The sequence below is a fragment of the Uloborus diversus genome, chromosome 2 (genome assembly GCF_026930045.1).
Source record: "Uloborus diversus isolate 005 chromosome 2, Udiv.v.3.1, whole genome shotgun sequence".
NCBI classification, from domain to species: domain Eukaryota; kingdom Metazoa; phylum Arthropoda; class Arachnida; order Araneae; family Uloboridae; genus Uloborus; species Uloborus diversus.
Window position 1 is genome coordinate 216,098,055 of NC_072732.1, and position 17,304 is coordinate 216,115,358.

Genomic DNA, 17,304 nt, shown 5'->3' on the forward strand with positions numbered 1-17,304 from the left:
GACGGCATTTGCATGGAACTTGAGACTATTCCCTTTAACTCCCCCGCCTCACCCCATAATTAGATCGAAATGCGTTAAAGTCTGAATTGATATTATTTGTTGAAATCGGCTATTCTTTCTGAGCTACCCCGTACTCTGAACAAGAGTAATAACAATAAATGAGTAAATTAAATAGTATAAAGGCGCTACTATAGCAAATCAGATATTTATATCATAAAGGGTGTCCCAAAATTAACGCAAGATTTGAATTTGCCGCCATTTTTGCAATAAATTGTGGGCAATCTTGAAAAAAGGACAATTTGGTAGCTGAGGGTCTAGGGTTATTACAAATGGAGCGTTTTCGATTCCATAATGCGTTTTCATTATCGAGCAATTATTTGAAAAAAAAGAAAGTTTGGGCGGGTCAAGCAGTTTACTGTTATTGGCGCTCGATATCGCAATTAGGTAATGCGCAGGTGGTTGTGGGATTGCTGACATAGACGTTTGACTTCAAATAACCCCATAGGGAGAAGTCTAATGATGTAAATCACACGATCTAGGGTACAATTCATATCACCGAAACGAGAGAGTACACGAACAGGAAATTCTTTATGCAGTGATTGAATTGTTTCGCTGGCTGTATAACACTCCATTTTTACTAACCCTACACTCCCAGCTGTCAAATTGTTCTTTTTCCGTGGCTGCCAACAATTCACAGCAAAAATTGTGGCAAATTCAAATCTTGCGTTAATTTTGGGACACCCTTTAGTAAAGACTATGATATATACCATTTATACCATAGTAAGATATAGTTGGCGACTGGTGAAGCTCTTAACAAATTTCAAAGAGATACTATTTCTTTTCGTCGGATTTTTTTTTTCTTTTTTTTTTTTGAAATGTCATACAATACTTTTTCAAATCTCAGTAAAACAAGACAGCGCCCCCCGACGGAGAAAATTGACGTAATCGTGCAAAAGCTTAAAAGAAAAATAAGAATGGAAGGTGGTAGGATTTTTTGGTATAATTCGTGGACTGAGTTCAACAACTTGGTATTCAAAGTACAGAGTACAAGAGTTCAACAACTGGTATTTAAAAATTTGGCAAAATGGAATTTTCTACTTTTGATGAAAATTTGTGTTCGAAGGAAGATATAAAAGAGAATTTAAATTATTACTTTCATTAAGTTAAATTTAAAAATTGAAGCGAAATACCATTTAAATCGTTTTTAAGATCTCCAAAAATCATGAAAAACACTAGTTTGTTAAGTTTTCCTAAAAGACCTAAAAAAAAAACTGAACTGTAGTTACCTTGCCGAAGTATTTACCCCACAAACTATGGGATGTAATATGGATGTTGCTAGCACCAAATTTACGGAGGAATGTTCTGAGAAAAATCTCGATCAATCTCAAGAAATCTTTTAAGGAACACAACAGCAGTAAAAATGCAAACAGCTATTTCAGAAATGCACGTAACACTCTAATTAAGAGAGTAAAAGTGTTAATGAGGAAGGCTAGAAAAGGCTACATGGATTTGAAATTATGCTTAGATAATGCTTGGAAGTTGCAATTTGACACTTTTCCCGAATTCATACCAGTTTGCGCGAAACTTAAAAAGAGCGGTTGTTTTCTCTGGTAAATCACAGCAGTGAAATTTCAATTTCATTTAACCCCCATTCCTCAAAATAAAATCTATAATGGGTCAAGAGGGGCCGGAGCTGGCGACCGCAAATCTTTGATATGATCTAAAATTCCATGGATACAGAGACAACAGCAAATCTAACATGGGCAACCTGCTGGAAGAGTCTTTCGCCGAGTCTTCAGCAAATTTGGAATATTCTTCAAGCGGAATTAGGATATTGCTTTGATTCCACCCGCAACAACTTACTACTGATAACCACAACCAGAATGTTAAAGTTTAAATAAATGGCGATTTGAATTGCAGACACGTGTTCCTGAGCAACAAGGTTTGATTGGTTTAGACATCCTAGCGATCTGTTCAATTATTCCGCAATAATATTGTTTTGTAACCTACTATAATTTTATAATCGTATTCATAATAAATAGTACGTGACATTAAAATCCTAAGTCTCAAATAATTGCAGATTATTTCAGTTTGCGTATAAAATGTCAATAAAAAATCATGAGGATTTTAAACTCCACTTCTGTGCTTTATAATACAGAGTGTTCCCAAAATGTTTGACACATTGAAAAATCAATAGAAATTAAACGGGCGGCGGTAGAAATATACCGTTTGTTGCATTATGCTTGGGACAACGGTAAATTTCCAGACAGACAAACTTTCAAAATTTCTTAGAATGTTCCTCAACAGATGGTGCTATAGGTATTTTAAAAGGTATAAAAGAAAACGCAATCTAAAAGATCGCCAATATGATCGGTATATTTGAAAAATCAATAAAAACTAAACGGGTAGCATGGATTTTTCCAATATACCGGTCATTTTGGCGATCTTGCTAACTGCGTTTTCTTTTATACCTTTTAAAATCTCTGCAGTGCCATCTGTTGTGGAACATTCTAACTAATTTTGAAAGTTCGTCTGTCAGAAAGTTTACTGTTGTCCCAAGCATAATGCTACCAACGGTATATATCTATAACGTTCCGTTTAGTTTTTATTGATTTTTCACATGTGTCCGTCATTTTTGGAACAACCTGTATATTTTATTACTATACAGAACAGTAAGATCTCATTTAAATAAGTGACCCAAGAACAAATTTTATTTTTTTAAAAAATCAGCGAGTGCTTTAAAAAAATTCCGACTATTATATTGTTACAAATTCTGTAAATAATAATTATTGTAGTAACGTAACCTGTAAATAGTTTCCCGTAATGAATATACAGCCCCTATACATTCGGCTGAAGTATACGATCCCCCTATTTCTTTGTTTCATTGATAAAATTTGTGAATGAAATAAGATAACGGTCTACGAGTTTCGAGAAACATTTCGAATGTTGTGGAAACTTTTCGATGTTTATAAAAGCGCCCCGTGTGATAAAAAGTTAGTTTCGATTGATAATTTGTACTGAGAGTGTATTAACTGTTTATTGCGAGGCATTTCGCTGTGTTGTTTTTCGTATTTGGAAATAAATACGTGTGAAACCGTTGAGTTTACGGTGTTGTGTGATATTTGCTTAATTGCTGATGATTAATTTAGCAGTTGTTGACGATCTTTCCTGTACATAGTGTAAATAAATTTCTTGTGTTTTTAATGAAGAACTGTGTCGTCCTTTCAAGAAAGTTGGAAGCCGCACCGGATCCGTTACAATATGTTATATATTTATAATTATTATATTTTAAGAAAAGTTTAACTATAAAATATAGTTAACAGTTATTACTCTGCATTGTAAAGTTTCATTTAAGCTCGATGGAAGCTACAAAAAGTCGTGTACCTCTAAAAATGGTCAATGTATTCGAAATGAAAGGGTTCATTATAGCCTGGGTTTATAAAAAAAATGATTTAACAATTTGTTACCCCTCAGTTTAGGCGATGGAACCTCAGTTTGGTCTCTTAAGAGAGAAAAGTAGCTTTTAATTTTTTTCTTGAAAGGTTTGTTTCATCTTGGGATCCTTTACAAGGCTTACAATATACAAGTAGCTTATAAACATATATTCACTCAGCTAAATGAGAACAAATAATGAAAACATTAATTGCTAATATTATAAAGGGGTCATTATAAAGGGAATGGAAACAAATAGGCCTAGTTTGCAAGCAAATCATTTTAAAATATTCTTAAAACGTGGGTTTTGGAGAAAATAGTGCGCGGTAAACAAAAAATTATATCAGATTCATTATTTTTTAGGCAAAAAGTATACATGCAGACCATATTTTCATTTCAAGGATATTTTTCAAATTGTGTACAGTGTAATTTGAATATTTTTCATTGTGCGCAGAAAATACCATTTTGTAGTATATTTTGGGCTGCAACAAGCTTATTTGATATTTCTGATAGTTTAACATGAATTTGTTATTCTTCTGAGAAATATTTCAATAAAAAAATATTAAAGCATAAAATTGGGGTGAGGAAAATGATGGCCTGCATCAGTGCCATCGAGGTCAGAGCGAAACATCACTTGCCGTACTGCGCAAGGCGTTGTCTGGATGCTTCTTCAAATATCGACGCCAGGCGGCGACATGTCGCTCGTGTTGCCGCAACTGAGTGGAATAGTGCCTGTGTAGCTGCCGGCACACGTAGTGTAGGATCAGATGCTTGTCCACGAACAAATGTTTGAATCCCAAGGAATCAACGTGACACAGGGAGTTAGTCATCCTGTAAATAGGAGATCGTTAGTATCAGAAAATAGATAATCACGCATCTTACTTTTACACTATCGATTAATATGCAATTAGACAACGATATTTAATTTTTTGCACTTCGGAATCTAGTAATCCTGGATTTCAAAAATCAATATAAAATCCAGAGAAAGAAATTAGTACTCGTGCTATTTAACGAGTGGCAATTGAAAAAAAAAAAAAAACCCCTGAAATTCTGCAGCAATTAACATCAAAATATGTATTTGAACAGTTTCTAATAGAAATACACGCCAGTCACCAAATAGAATATGAAGCACGTTGAGAATGAGTTGACGCTGTTACTCATTCGGAAAACCCAGAGAACATTTAAAAAGACGCAACAAAATGGTTGCGTCCATTAGGCAGCCAGCTTTGCTGCTACTTGCGTGCCAAGGTACCCAACCATAGCTGGCTAAAAAGCTACCTTCAGCGGTTACTTGACTGCAATTGCGACACCATTACGTACAGTTTTAATATATATATATATATGTTATATATATATATATATATATATAACATAGTTTAAACTAAGCTCTCCAAAAATTAAAACTCTTGATGAGTGAGACTGAGAGAAATAGTTTTCCAGGAATATTCCAAATTCGGGAACATTTATCCTGACTCCGGAGAGACAGACAGTCTGGAGCTGTCAGAACAAGAAAACACAAATTACTATCACATATTTTAACAGAATAGATAAACTTGCCCTGCTAGAATTTTCAATGTAAATAAAACCTATATTTTAATCTGTGCACAAAGTACTAAAAAAATCTAGATTTGCTTTGCATTTTATTTACAGAGGATTTATTGGACACGCTGTAGTTCAATGAATAAGCATATTGACAATAATAGGGCAGTTAACCAAACTAGAACCAATGACGAGAGCAGAGAGAGAGTGTGAAGACAAAAACTCTGTCTCTGCCACAACTTGATGTGTAACTATAGCTGGGGCTAAGGTCCCTACATGTCCTCTACATATAGGGGCTCTAGTTGGAGAAAACTGAGCTTGGCAACTTTGTAAAGGTTACGCAGTTTCTAATCATAGCATTGCGACGCTGCCATTTTAGGTTTGCCCCAACTAAAGTAAAAGAAACAATGGCAACATTTTCTTTCTTTCTTTTTATATTTTTAAGAACAAGATTGAGTACCAGCAGAGCTGAACTATTGCGAAGTAGTATTTTAAAGTCACGTTCAGCATTTACCCCAACAGTTACAGCTTTTAATGTTTTGCGGTCTAAGCTTCTTTAGTACACAACTCATACGGAATTTGAAATTTCGTCACAGCACTCTCATTGCACTTTCGAACTGTTAGTTCCTCTTCGTAAACGTTGAAGGGAAAAAAACGCATTTTCCTCACAATGGCTGGAAAATTTCTTTTAAATACAAATCCCACATGAATGAGGGAGTTTCCCCCCCTTCTTTACATCCATGACGCGGAAAATCCCTAGACTCTCCAGAAACGAGCTTTTTAGGGATGAGAGCGACTCCCGAAGAGAGGCAACAGTATCCTGAAAGTCAAAATGGCTGCCCGGAGTGTCCTTTTTCCGCGCGAAGGAACCGTCGATTCGAGGAAATGGGAAAATCAAGTGTGCCGGAAAATCCCGTTTCCTGAGTATTTGCAATTCATGAGCGCGCTGTCGCCATTTTCAGGAATCAAATGATTCCGCTCGCACTCCCTCGACCCCCCCCCCCCTTTTTTTTCCAGGCAACGAAGAATTTATGGAATTCTACTTTTCTTTTCCTTCCAATATCCAAATCCTTCTGCATTTGCATTGGGTGAACACAGAAAAAGCAAGCCCCGAGTCGGCGCAGTCCTTCAGAAATACTTACTTCTGGTGGTGTAAGAGGGTTTTGACTTTTGACCGCAAATTTCCAACTCCACGACATTGCTACCTCGAAAGAGCAATAAATAGTTCGGGATCCTATGAGTCTCAAAACGTTTCATTTCTCAAGACCTCCGAGAACCGCTCAAGAACTAACGGGAGTTCATATTTAGTTTCAGATGCATAGTTTTTGTTTTCCGAACTGAAATATAGAAAAATGCTAAAATTGACGCTTGTATGCAAATTTCATTCCAATCAGTCATTAAGTCCAACTGGATCAACAATTGGGAAAGGAACAGTGGCTGAAGCAGTGACAAACTTATACATTTTTGGGGACCCCTTTATCTAACGTAAAAATTTTCGATGTACAATTTCGATTTCGGGGCCCTTATGACGTGGGAGCCCCTCGTTATCACGACATGATAAATTCGTCACTGGCTGGAAGGACTTTTGAATTTTAACCACAGATTTCCAACTACAGAAAAAGACTGAACTTTCAAAATATGGACGTAGTTGGTTGAAGCTATTCCCTATCAGTTTGTCAAGTAACCCGAAAACGGTAGATCACATCATGAAGCTTCGACCGATTGGCTGTGGATAAAAAAGAACTACTGGTGCTGCTAACTATATCAATAGCTCTTCGTAGAGATTAGCTCTTCATGTTTTGCCCACGGACTTGTATGTTTGCCATCGACATATATGTGGTTCTTTAAGGGCTATGTCAAAATCGATTTCAAATTCCGTAAACACTTAACAGTAAAAACTAAGACTACATTTGTCAAGTTCTCAGAGAACCACTCAAGAACTATCTGGATTCTATGAAAATCCCATTCATTTCTTACTAACATAATTAAAATTTCCAAAGAAATAAAAAAGCCTTATTCTATTTCAGAGAACAAGATATCTGCTTCTACTGGCAGAAAGCAGTGACTTTAAGATCTTACCTCCTTCAGAATGTTTTTATGTTTTGTTACAGCAATGCATAATGAAAGAAATACAGCATGGTGAAGCTTAATCTTGCTGTTGCATAAGTAGCGTAGGGGAACAGTGGGTACAGGGAGAACAGTGAAACGACAGAAATTTATTTTCTATTTAGATATTTCCAGAGTGGTAGAACTTTTGGACACTCTTCCTTTACTGTGTTTCGAATTTGGAATTAATAGGTGCAAGTACGTTTTAAAACATTGTAATTTGCAACTACAAATTAGTGCCTGAATCTCAAGGACTTCCTTAATTTTTTATTCGAGAAATAGGTAATTCTAGCTGACCCGCGTGAAGCATCTGCATTTGAAGGAAGAAATTTTCTGATTTTAATCTATCCTCGGAATTGTATATACTAAGACAATGCCTAGTAAAGCAACAAAATAAATTGAAATTTACGCTTCTGCTTTGATGAAATATTTTTTTAAGTTAAACTGCGATTTACCGTGTTAAAAACAAAGGATTTTTTTTTTCAGCAACAACAGAAATGTAGCTATGAGTCCTGTTTTTTTTTTTTTTTTTTTTTTTTTTTTTTTTTTTTTAATATTAATGGAAATTTGGAATATAATTTTTCGGAAGAAAAAAAAACTAGTCAAACGATGCTTTCGACCTGGATTTGAAATTCCCGCTCTTAGCATGACGCTCTATTCAACCGAGTCAATGTGTCTTCGTTTTCGGATGCTATATGTTGAAGTAATGTGTATAAACGAGCTGATGTGTGCATCACATGACTTCCTTTTACACCAATTTATTGTTATTTCCCCATTATTGCAATTTTAATGTGATTCAGTAGTTAACTCTCTAAATATCACCAACAGTAGCCAAATTGAAACCAGATCTAAAAAAAAAAAAGTATCCGCCAAATTATAACACCACTTGAGCTTCCATCGAAATTAACGATGATTTCCCCCCAAAAAAGGGGCAAAAGACCCCTTTAGAAACACCCGAATGCAACCAAAAAGGGATGTGCACAACTAGACCCCACTAGGAGTCTACGTACCAAATTTCAACTTTCTAGGACATAGTTCTTTAATTATGCGACATGCACACATACATACGTATATACACACATACATACGTATATACAGACGTCACTAGAAAACTCGTTGTAATTAACTCGGAAAACGTCAAAATGGATATTTCGGGTGTCTATACGTTCTTAGGTACATATGCACGTGTGGTCGGGTCGAAAAAAAAACTCAACATCCTTTCGGGGGTGAACAAAATGGAAATTAAAATCTATTTTTGAGTGAAAATATTTTCGCCGAATACAATACTTCCTTTTTTTTTAAAAGGAAGTAAAAATTGAAGAAAAACGAGAGGTTTTTTGACAAAACAATTAAGATCGTTTGTCTATTTTTTGTCAGTGGCCTGCACGATAAGCTTCAAAATCAGGAAATATCGTGGAATTTGATAAAGGAGTAAGAAAGATCTCGTGATGTGACCGAAAAACAAGAGAAATAAGATTCGCATTTTATAGAGCTGTAAATTTCTTATTATTTGAAATTTTTGAATATTTATTTTAGGTCTTTGAAGAGATTCTTACCCCTCGAGACTGGGGAGCGAAGGGTCCACCTTCCTTGCTTCTTCCAGGAGTGCGAACACACGCTGCTTGTGCTACAAAGAAAAAAAAACATGAATTAGGATAATAATGCTAGTCAGAGCTAGTAATTCTTAAATTTCCCTTTTCGAACATTTTATGCAGTGTCTGTGATTCAGCGAATGAACAACTTTCAAACAATGACTGCAATTGATAGCTAAACCTGTATAAAGTTAGGAAAATAGGGTAGCAGCATCAGTAACAGAGAAGGGTCCAGTAACAGACAGTCGTAAGTTTGGATTTGAATAATAAGAATTTTAGGCAGGTGAAACTGATGTTGCTGCGACCCATGAATACGGTGCAACCATCTAGTGTTATCAGAGTGGATTTTATGAGCCAGTAGGTATTGACAAGGCAGTGGTGGAAGGTTTTGAACAGCCACCACGAGGTCAGCCGGTGTTTCACGTTCATTCGAATTTAACGAGGCTTTAGTTCTAAAAATAAAGAACTTTTGCACATTTTGAAGATGAAAGGGGAATCCTGTACATTACTTATCCCTTCTTCATCCTATCTGTTGCTGGGTATCATCAGAAATTTCAGTCTCTGTTACTGGGGGTTGACCTTTCTCGAAATTGAGCAAATAAAAATAGAATTAACTCATTCAAAGGATCCAGAAGCAGCCAAACGTTTGATGAGATGCAGTTGCATGAGAGAAAAATAGTTTTAAAGGTCTAAAAACATTAAAAGGCTCTGGAAATTTAGTTAAACTGAGAGCGATGTTTTCAGCATGATTGTTACTGTAGCGGTTACCCAACTTAGCGAAGCACATACAAAAGTACTACATGCAAAATGACCTATACAGCAACAAAGAGATTCCAATAAGTTGATGAAACCTGAAATTCTGACTATGGTTACTAGCGGTGTGTTGACTTCCTTGTATCTTCTGGTTCGACCGAAACCCTTGTATTTTAAGCAAATAAAATTTTTTTGTTGAATTCGGATTTAAACCTCAGGCGGCAGCAATATAATACGCTATTTCAAGTAGATATTGCTGTCGAGCAAGGGAAATTCATTCATGAGAGACGGCTCCGTCTTTTTATTTTTACTAAGAAAAAATGGTAGTACAGGCGGAACTTCTTGGGAGTCAGTGCCCACAGAAAGCTATATAGTGCTACGCATGATGACGGCGACTAAGCTATGGCAGTCGACCTTAGTTATGAATGTGTTAGTTGACATCTTGTGAAAAATAGAAACTTTTGGCTTCCTGTTCTAGTATTTAATTCTTATGAATGAGCAATTTTTATTTCGAATGAAAACGAAACTATGTTGCAGAGAATAACATAAGAGCTTCCAAGTTGAAAAGGTTGTCCTGAGAGATATTATTTACCACAGAACAAAAAAAAGCAGTAGAAAAGTTCAAATAACATTACAAATGTCGCATATCATCACTACAACAGTGTATTGAAACGATCACTGCGTTAAGCGAAGAAAGTGACAAGCTAAAAATTTCGAATCCAATTTTTTCATTGACTCATTTTTTTTTAAATATAAACTGTTATTTTACTAAGTTATTTAACAACACAAGTAAAAAATAGGTGTTTATTTCTGGCTCCTGGGCTAGCTCCAATCTACATATTCTCCTCCCCTAAAGAAAAATAAAGTACAGGGTTTCTTTGGGGTGTTTATTATTAAAGTTCCGATTTCAAAACGCTCTAATAAAACTACTAGACAGAATACTTGATACTTCTCCAAAACATTCATGAAGCCATGAGTATGTTTAACGAAGGAAAAAATTGTTCCACAATGCATTGACGGCTCGTACGGGAGAGAGGGGCAACTGCCCCCTCACTTCCAGAAGTAAACGGGAATTTCCCCATCACTTTTTAGAGTTAAATATTTATGATTGATTGAAAAATAATTTTTCATAGGGTGGATTGAATTATTTCATGAGAGTAAAAACTAAAAATTTTCTAATAAATGAACTTTTTTCATCTTAAATAATTAGAATTAAACTTTTGAATGGAAAGGGGAAGTCTGCGCTGGCCATCCGTCCCGATTTTCGATCCCTTATTTCACATTTTTTGAAGGTTTCAAATCACTAATATTAAAAGCCAGTAATGTACGCAACACCCTGGCCACTCCCCAAACCCTTACACTTCTTTTGACTTCCGATTTGTTTGGTGCTCCAGCCGCTTATGATACAATGTGTCAAAAGATGGCACATGAGGGAAAGTCTACTAAAGGAATTCGTTAAACATAGAAATATTCAATAAGTTACCGCCCTATAGCCAGGGCTATGGCAGAAATACATGAAATACACCGCCAACTCAGTCATTCCTGCAGAGAACTGCAGTTTCGTGCTTATTAGCACTCGTCACCCCTGTATAGGAAACGACTGAGCTGGAGATGGAAAACCTCTTAAGGAAGCCAAGAGTGCCAAACAAATTAGTATCTATTATAAAATTGGCACTGACCAGACGAGTGACCGAACCATTGCTTCCGCCACTCGGCTGGCCAGTGCTAATTTTATATTAGCTACCAGTTTGTTTGGCACTGTTGGTTGGCTTAAGAGGTTTTCCATCTCTAGCTCAGTCACTTCCTATGCAGGGCTGATGAGTGCTAATAAGCACGAAACTGCAGTCCTCTGCTGGAATGACTGAGCTGGCGGTGTATTTCATGTATAGAAATATTGTTTCCCTGAAAGATATAGAATAGCATTTACGAACAAATCATTAGTGCTTAGAGCGAAGACTGATAATGACAAAAGAAAAAGTGGAGCTTAGTGGAATAAGTACCTAATGGATTAGTAACATCTTAATTATTCGATGTGCTTACTACCTTGTTCCTCTACTAACTGGTGCCTTGAAATTCAAAACAACGTTCCACAGCGGATAAGAGGTGAAAAGTGCTGATTGTATGAATTTGGTAAGCATTTCAGGTCATATAGTAATAATCATATTTCCACAACAGTACTTCGAATCTTGACTGCGCCATCTATCGCCACATTTTAGAACTATTTTCCTTCTTTCGTCAAACAAAACCCTATGGACTCACGACTGCTCTGATGAAAGTAGTTTTTAAATTAGAGCGTTTTGAGACCGAAGCTTTGATCACAATCACCCTGCACTTCTTTCAAACAGTTCACACCATTGGAAGTAACAACTGTTCCAACAAATTATTTTAATTGCCTGTAACACCGTCTTGAAGTTTAAACTTTCCTTATTTCAAGATTAGCCTGCGATTTAAATAGTTTAAAACAATGACATCTGGTTCTGCATCCCATGAGGATCTTTCATTTAAACAAATTTAAACAGCTAGACGAAAGCCCCTTTGAGGTTTCTTTGTTCGAGACTCGACATATTAAGCCCTTTAAATCTGGAACCTAATCTAAACATCTAGGACCATTTACTATATTAGTAAAATATTTTTGAATCCTTCAAGGTTATAAAACAGTATGATCTTTCTTTTAAAACTAAACTCAGTGGCATGGGGACAAAGTCCAACTGTGCCCATTTCAGTTTATGTGACCGAGGCTCTGGGTTGCAAGAGCAGATGTTAAATTCAGGTGGTTGGCCGAACGCAGAAATCCTAACGTTTAGTTCCCAAGCACGCTTGGTACTCATCTTTTCGTCTCACTAAAGGGATGAAATGCTGAGTCGACCTTGCCCAACTCGCGAATCGAACCCGGGTCTGCGGCGTAGAAGCGCTACCACTGAACCAAAGGGCTTCAACTTTTCTTATAAGATAACTGAAGTTGAAGAGAGTACTTGAATTGAAGTTTTACTAAACTTCTCTATAATAACCAACGAAGTAGTAATCGTAGGCTTGCCAGATTTCTGAAATGCTCAACCGGGACACTGGAATGCCCCCCCCCCCAGCGTCGCGAATATTCAAAAGAGTATGCACCCCTGACTGAATTTAGAGTATTTTACAGGATTGTAGATGCTCAATGGTATGAGACAATGGTTACTAATTATGAACCTAAAACAAGGGTATTAAAAATGACACCAAGCAGATAATTTTCAAATTTTTACGTCTTACATGCTTTGCCTACAAGTTATTTTGTAAGAAGAAACACTTTAAATGAGGAATAAAAAATTAAACAATATTTACATATACTTTTTATTGGTAGGGACTTTTTTTAGAAAGTCTTTTTTTTTTTTGTTTTAATCTTGTAAAAAATCCTCTTAAGATATTCCGCGATATTAATTTTTAAAGTCAATGTTGCAAATGACAAAGTAATAATCCTAGATAATCCTTTCCAGTTACTTATTTTTAGACTTTTTTTGGTCATCTGTAATCAAATTTATATTCTTCCGGGACATGAAATAAACGGCCGGGACACCGGGATTTTCTCTGAAAACCGGGACTGTCCCGGTCAAACCGGGACGTCTGGCAAGTAATTGTGATCATAAGTATCTAAGTAATCGTGATTATAAGTATCTAAGTAATCGTGATTATAAGTATCTAAGTAATCGTGATCATAAGTATCTAAGTAATCGTGATCATAAGTATCTAAGTAATCGTGATCATAAGTATCTAAGTAATCGTGATCATGAAACAGAATAATTCGCATTCCAATAATGCATCATGAATTGCATAGAATGAATTCTATTCCTAAAATTTATTTATCTCGCCAGCATTATTAGCCTTCTCGAATACCGATCTATAACAGCTGCTTCCTTAGCGATACATAAATCCTAATACTCTCTACAAAGTAGACGTGCTCCTTCGACAACAGTTGGAGCAGTCTTCTCCTCATAATCTTCTCGCCGCTGGGATTCCCTGCCATCGCGATTAAATTCGCTCCCGCCAAAAAGGTCAAACGTTTTTATTTTCTGCAAACATAAGAAGGAATGGCCGCGAGGGAGAGATTCTCCCAAAAGCCGAGCGAAATCCAATTCCTGAAGAGTATGCTAAGGGGGGGGGGGGGGGGGGGGGGATTTGTTCGAAAATGTTCGTGCGCTCGATATTGGTTGTTTTTCCGTGAGCATTCCAAAAAAGAGAGGCCGGTTTTCGCTCATTAGGCAGGTAGTTCACAAAGAAGGATCAAGAAAAAGAGAATGTTTTGAATAGAATAGACTATTTTTGGGCATATTTTGAAGGACCGGTCGATTCCAAACCTTAAGCATTGCAGGGGCGGATACAGAAAATCATTTTAGGGGGATCATGCTGAAGTCCAGGTCTTTATGTGCAACGATAGCGCTGCTCACAGTTAAGTTTCAACTCAGAGGCACCGGGAAATTTTGCAATGAAACCAAAAATAGCCTTAATAATTATGAAGCTTTGTCTTCGCAGTTTTTCTGATGCTAATAGCGTTGAAGATAAATATTTTCGCGACCTTGAGCAGTGTCATGTTTACTAGTTTAAGTACTGCCATGGAATAGAGTTGGAATGTTGTGATTTCGTAATGGAGACTTAAGTTATAAATGGCAATCCGTTTCCACAACCCAGCGATTGTTGCCTGAATAGTTTATAGTTAGTCGAATTGTTAAAGTTCGCTACAGGGAAAATATTTTCTCATAGTGCAACAATTTAAGAAGAATTTAAAAACGAAGCTTCCTGGTAGGACCTTGCAGAGGCGTACCAGAGATCGCTTCTCAAATAAATGGTTCAAACACTGGAAAACAATAAAACTGTAAAACATGCCATTACTAAACTCCTTACGTAGCTATTGTGTCTATGGGATGTATGATACCTAGGAGCCGTTGTAAATATCTGATTGCACCATAAGGAGTTTTGCTCACAGACTCAAATTTCTTCCTTACAAATTGATTGATGTACAGGAACTATGCAAGATTGATGCTCGAATGGAATTGGGACAACCACTGCAGTGCTTCGTGTGAGGTCATCAAACAAATGTATTTCAGATAATGCAACATAACTGATAAGTGACGAAACACATCATTTCATTTCTCATAGTGAAGTGCTTCAGGGTATATCACATAAATTGTTAACCTTATTATTTTATACCATAAATACATTTCTCAGTAGAATATTGTTAATTCTTTATTATTAACCTGTGAAATATATGGGAGTAATTTCTGTTGCATCCTGTATATATAAGTGTAGTTCAGGTTTGATGCACTAATTTCACATATTTTCAGCTGGTAGTTACGATTAGTGATACTTTAATTTAGGAATGTATGCCATGGAAAAATATTTCAATTCCAAAACTCAATTTTGACTCAAAAATCTTTAGGAGACATTGAACTATAGCTAGGGCAAGAAAAACTTGGCAGCATTGTGAAGTCTGTGCAGATCCTAATCACAACATCATAACGCTGCCATTCCAGGTTAGGTTTGCGATATCTATAATTGAATACAATAGCTACTGTCTGACCATCGATTACATGGAAAGGCTAATATCCGGTTTATAGGTGGAAATGGATGTATCTATTAGTTTATAGGGGTGTTAGTTGGTTTGTTTCAGATGTATACTTTTGCCTCTCTATTATTTAGCCTTAATTTTGTAAAAAGGAAAGTTTGCTCACAGCAACATTTTTTAAATCTATGTATATTCGATCTACATTCTCACGGCAAAAATTAATTGATTTTTTTTATTCGCGACAATGTTTTGAGCTTACCATTTTGCTTTTACGTTCCTGAACGAAATGAAAATATTTTCTTTTCTTTTTCTATAGTAACTATTTCCATAGTAACTATTATTGTTTCCCCCTTATTTTATTTTTGAGAATGCAATAAATGAATAGGGAACTAGTAATATTATAACACGCGTGCATCAAAATCCCATCGTTAATTTCACTTCTCCCTGCTAGATTTATTCACATGGAATCGTCTTTACTTGGCACATTGCCAAATTACATACAATCCGTGGTCAAACAGTACGGTAGGCGATAAAAATATCAAACTTGCAATTATAATGTCGGGAAACATCCATAGTTTGTGCGAAAAAAAAAATGAAAAGAACTGGTCAGTTATAAATGGTTAAGAGAAATTGTGAATTGAGAGCACACTCACCCTCTTTTCTCCGTACATGTAGAGCTCCGTGGTTTCTGGTCCCTCCGTGCACGTTATCCGTATGCAAGACTGCAACAGAAATACATAGTCCCGTTTCAGCTGGTCCACTTCTCCACCTAGCTCGTGCAGATGCCTGCAAAGAAAAACAAAGTATGAAATATTTAGAAGTCAGTCACAGAGACCAACGAGATTGATGAATGGAGCGCGTCACGGTAACCGTAAAGTGAGTTCAATATTTAAGTACAGTCCATATATCAAAGTAGCAAATTGCCGGAAAAAAATCGATACATAGAAATTTCGAAGTATGGAAATGATCTTATTTTATCATAAAAATATCCTAAAAGATCAAAAGTAAAGCTAATTTTCGTGTATGAAACCCTTTTTATAATTTATACGAGCATCGGATTAAATGAAAATTAATAATTAAAACATTAATAGAAATTACATTCTTGCTCCTTCATACATCGTCATTCTTCGGCAATTCAACTTGATCCGCAACATTAGGGGATTTTCGTTTTGACAATGTCATCGAGAGAAAAGTAAAAAATTAATCTACTTAACTTGAATGATTTTTACTGAAACTAAAAAGACTAGGAATGATAATCAACAGACAAAAGGGATAGCTTGAAACTACAGTGCTACCGGTTACAATTAAAACTTGAAATAAACTTGAGGAAATTGAAGAACTCCAGAACGGAAAAACGACCTATCTACACACTCCTCAACCCCAGACTCCTTATGAGTTTCGTAGCAACCTTTAGTAAACATAATTTTCTCCCGTAACCTTCATTTTTCATGAGACAAACAGTCTAAAATGGAAAAAAAAAATCTACGAATGTCTCGAAATATTTTTCGATATATAGAGATTTTTTCGATATATAGAAAATTTCGATATGTGGAAGTTCGATATATGGAGGTTCGACTGTAGTTTGATTTGTAATGCTGAAGATTAAAAAATGGTGGAGTAAAGTATCAGCCATTGTCTAAAATTACCCCCAATCATAGTGAGCCATCATTCTGAAACGTAGAAAGAGGTGTAGAAAAATACGCCAACCAATCTGATATTTATTTGTAATGCTGAAAATTAAATAAAGGCGGAGAAAAGTATCTGCATTAGTTTAAAATTGCCCTCAATCATGTTGAGCCGTCATGCTGAAACGTAAAGAATGGCCGAGAAAAATACGCAAACCTTTCCAATACTGGATATCTTGATATGTAATGCTGAAAATTGAAGGATGGTCGAGAAAAGTATCGGTATTTGCTTAAAATTATTCCCACGGATGGTGAGCTATCATACTGAAAGGTAAAGAGTGGTGGAGAAAAAAACACCAACGTTTCGAATGCTAAAAGCAAAAGAGTGATGGTATCAGTATTTAAAAATCTGCTCTGCCAATCGCGTAATTACTTTAAGCAGTCATGCTAAAAGATGGGGAGTTGTTCAGCAACGTTCCTCGGTTGGTAAATTCTTAAGCGTAAGGTAACAATTGATTACCCTACGCGATGTTTAACGATTCACTAAAGGTAACGCTTGGTAACCAAAAGTATATAAGCATTTCTGATACTAAAAGGCGAGGAGAGATGAAGAAAAGTTCTTCAGCATTCTTAACCCCTTCAGTAGGAATTATGAAATACTTGACCAAAAATGTTTATATTTGGTACACAGTATACTATGGTAAAGAGTATCTTATAGACAAAA

General features: G+C 36.0%; 1 protein-coding gene across 1 annotated transcript in view; it reads right to left on the minus strand.

Moving 5' to 3' along the window:
* Nucleotides 1–17,304, minus strand: part of LOC129216802 (uncharacterized) — a 173,426-nt gene that overhangs the window by 85,103 nt on the left and 71,019 nt on the right. Inside the window, exons 9-11 of the mRNA XM_054851017.1 lie at nucleotides 15,609–15,741; nucleotides 8,634–8,704; nucleotides 4,071–4,263 (exon numbers count right to left, since the gene is read on the minus strand). Coding sequence (XP_054706992.1) covers nucleotides 4,071–4,263; nucleotides 8,634–8,704; nucleotides 15,609–15,741 — 397 coding nt within the window. The remainder of the gene's footprint in view (nucleotides 1–4,070; nucleotides 4,264–8,633; nucleotides 8,705–15,608; nucleotides 15,742–17,304) is intronic.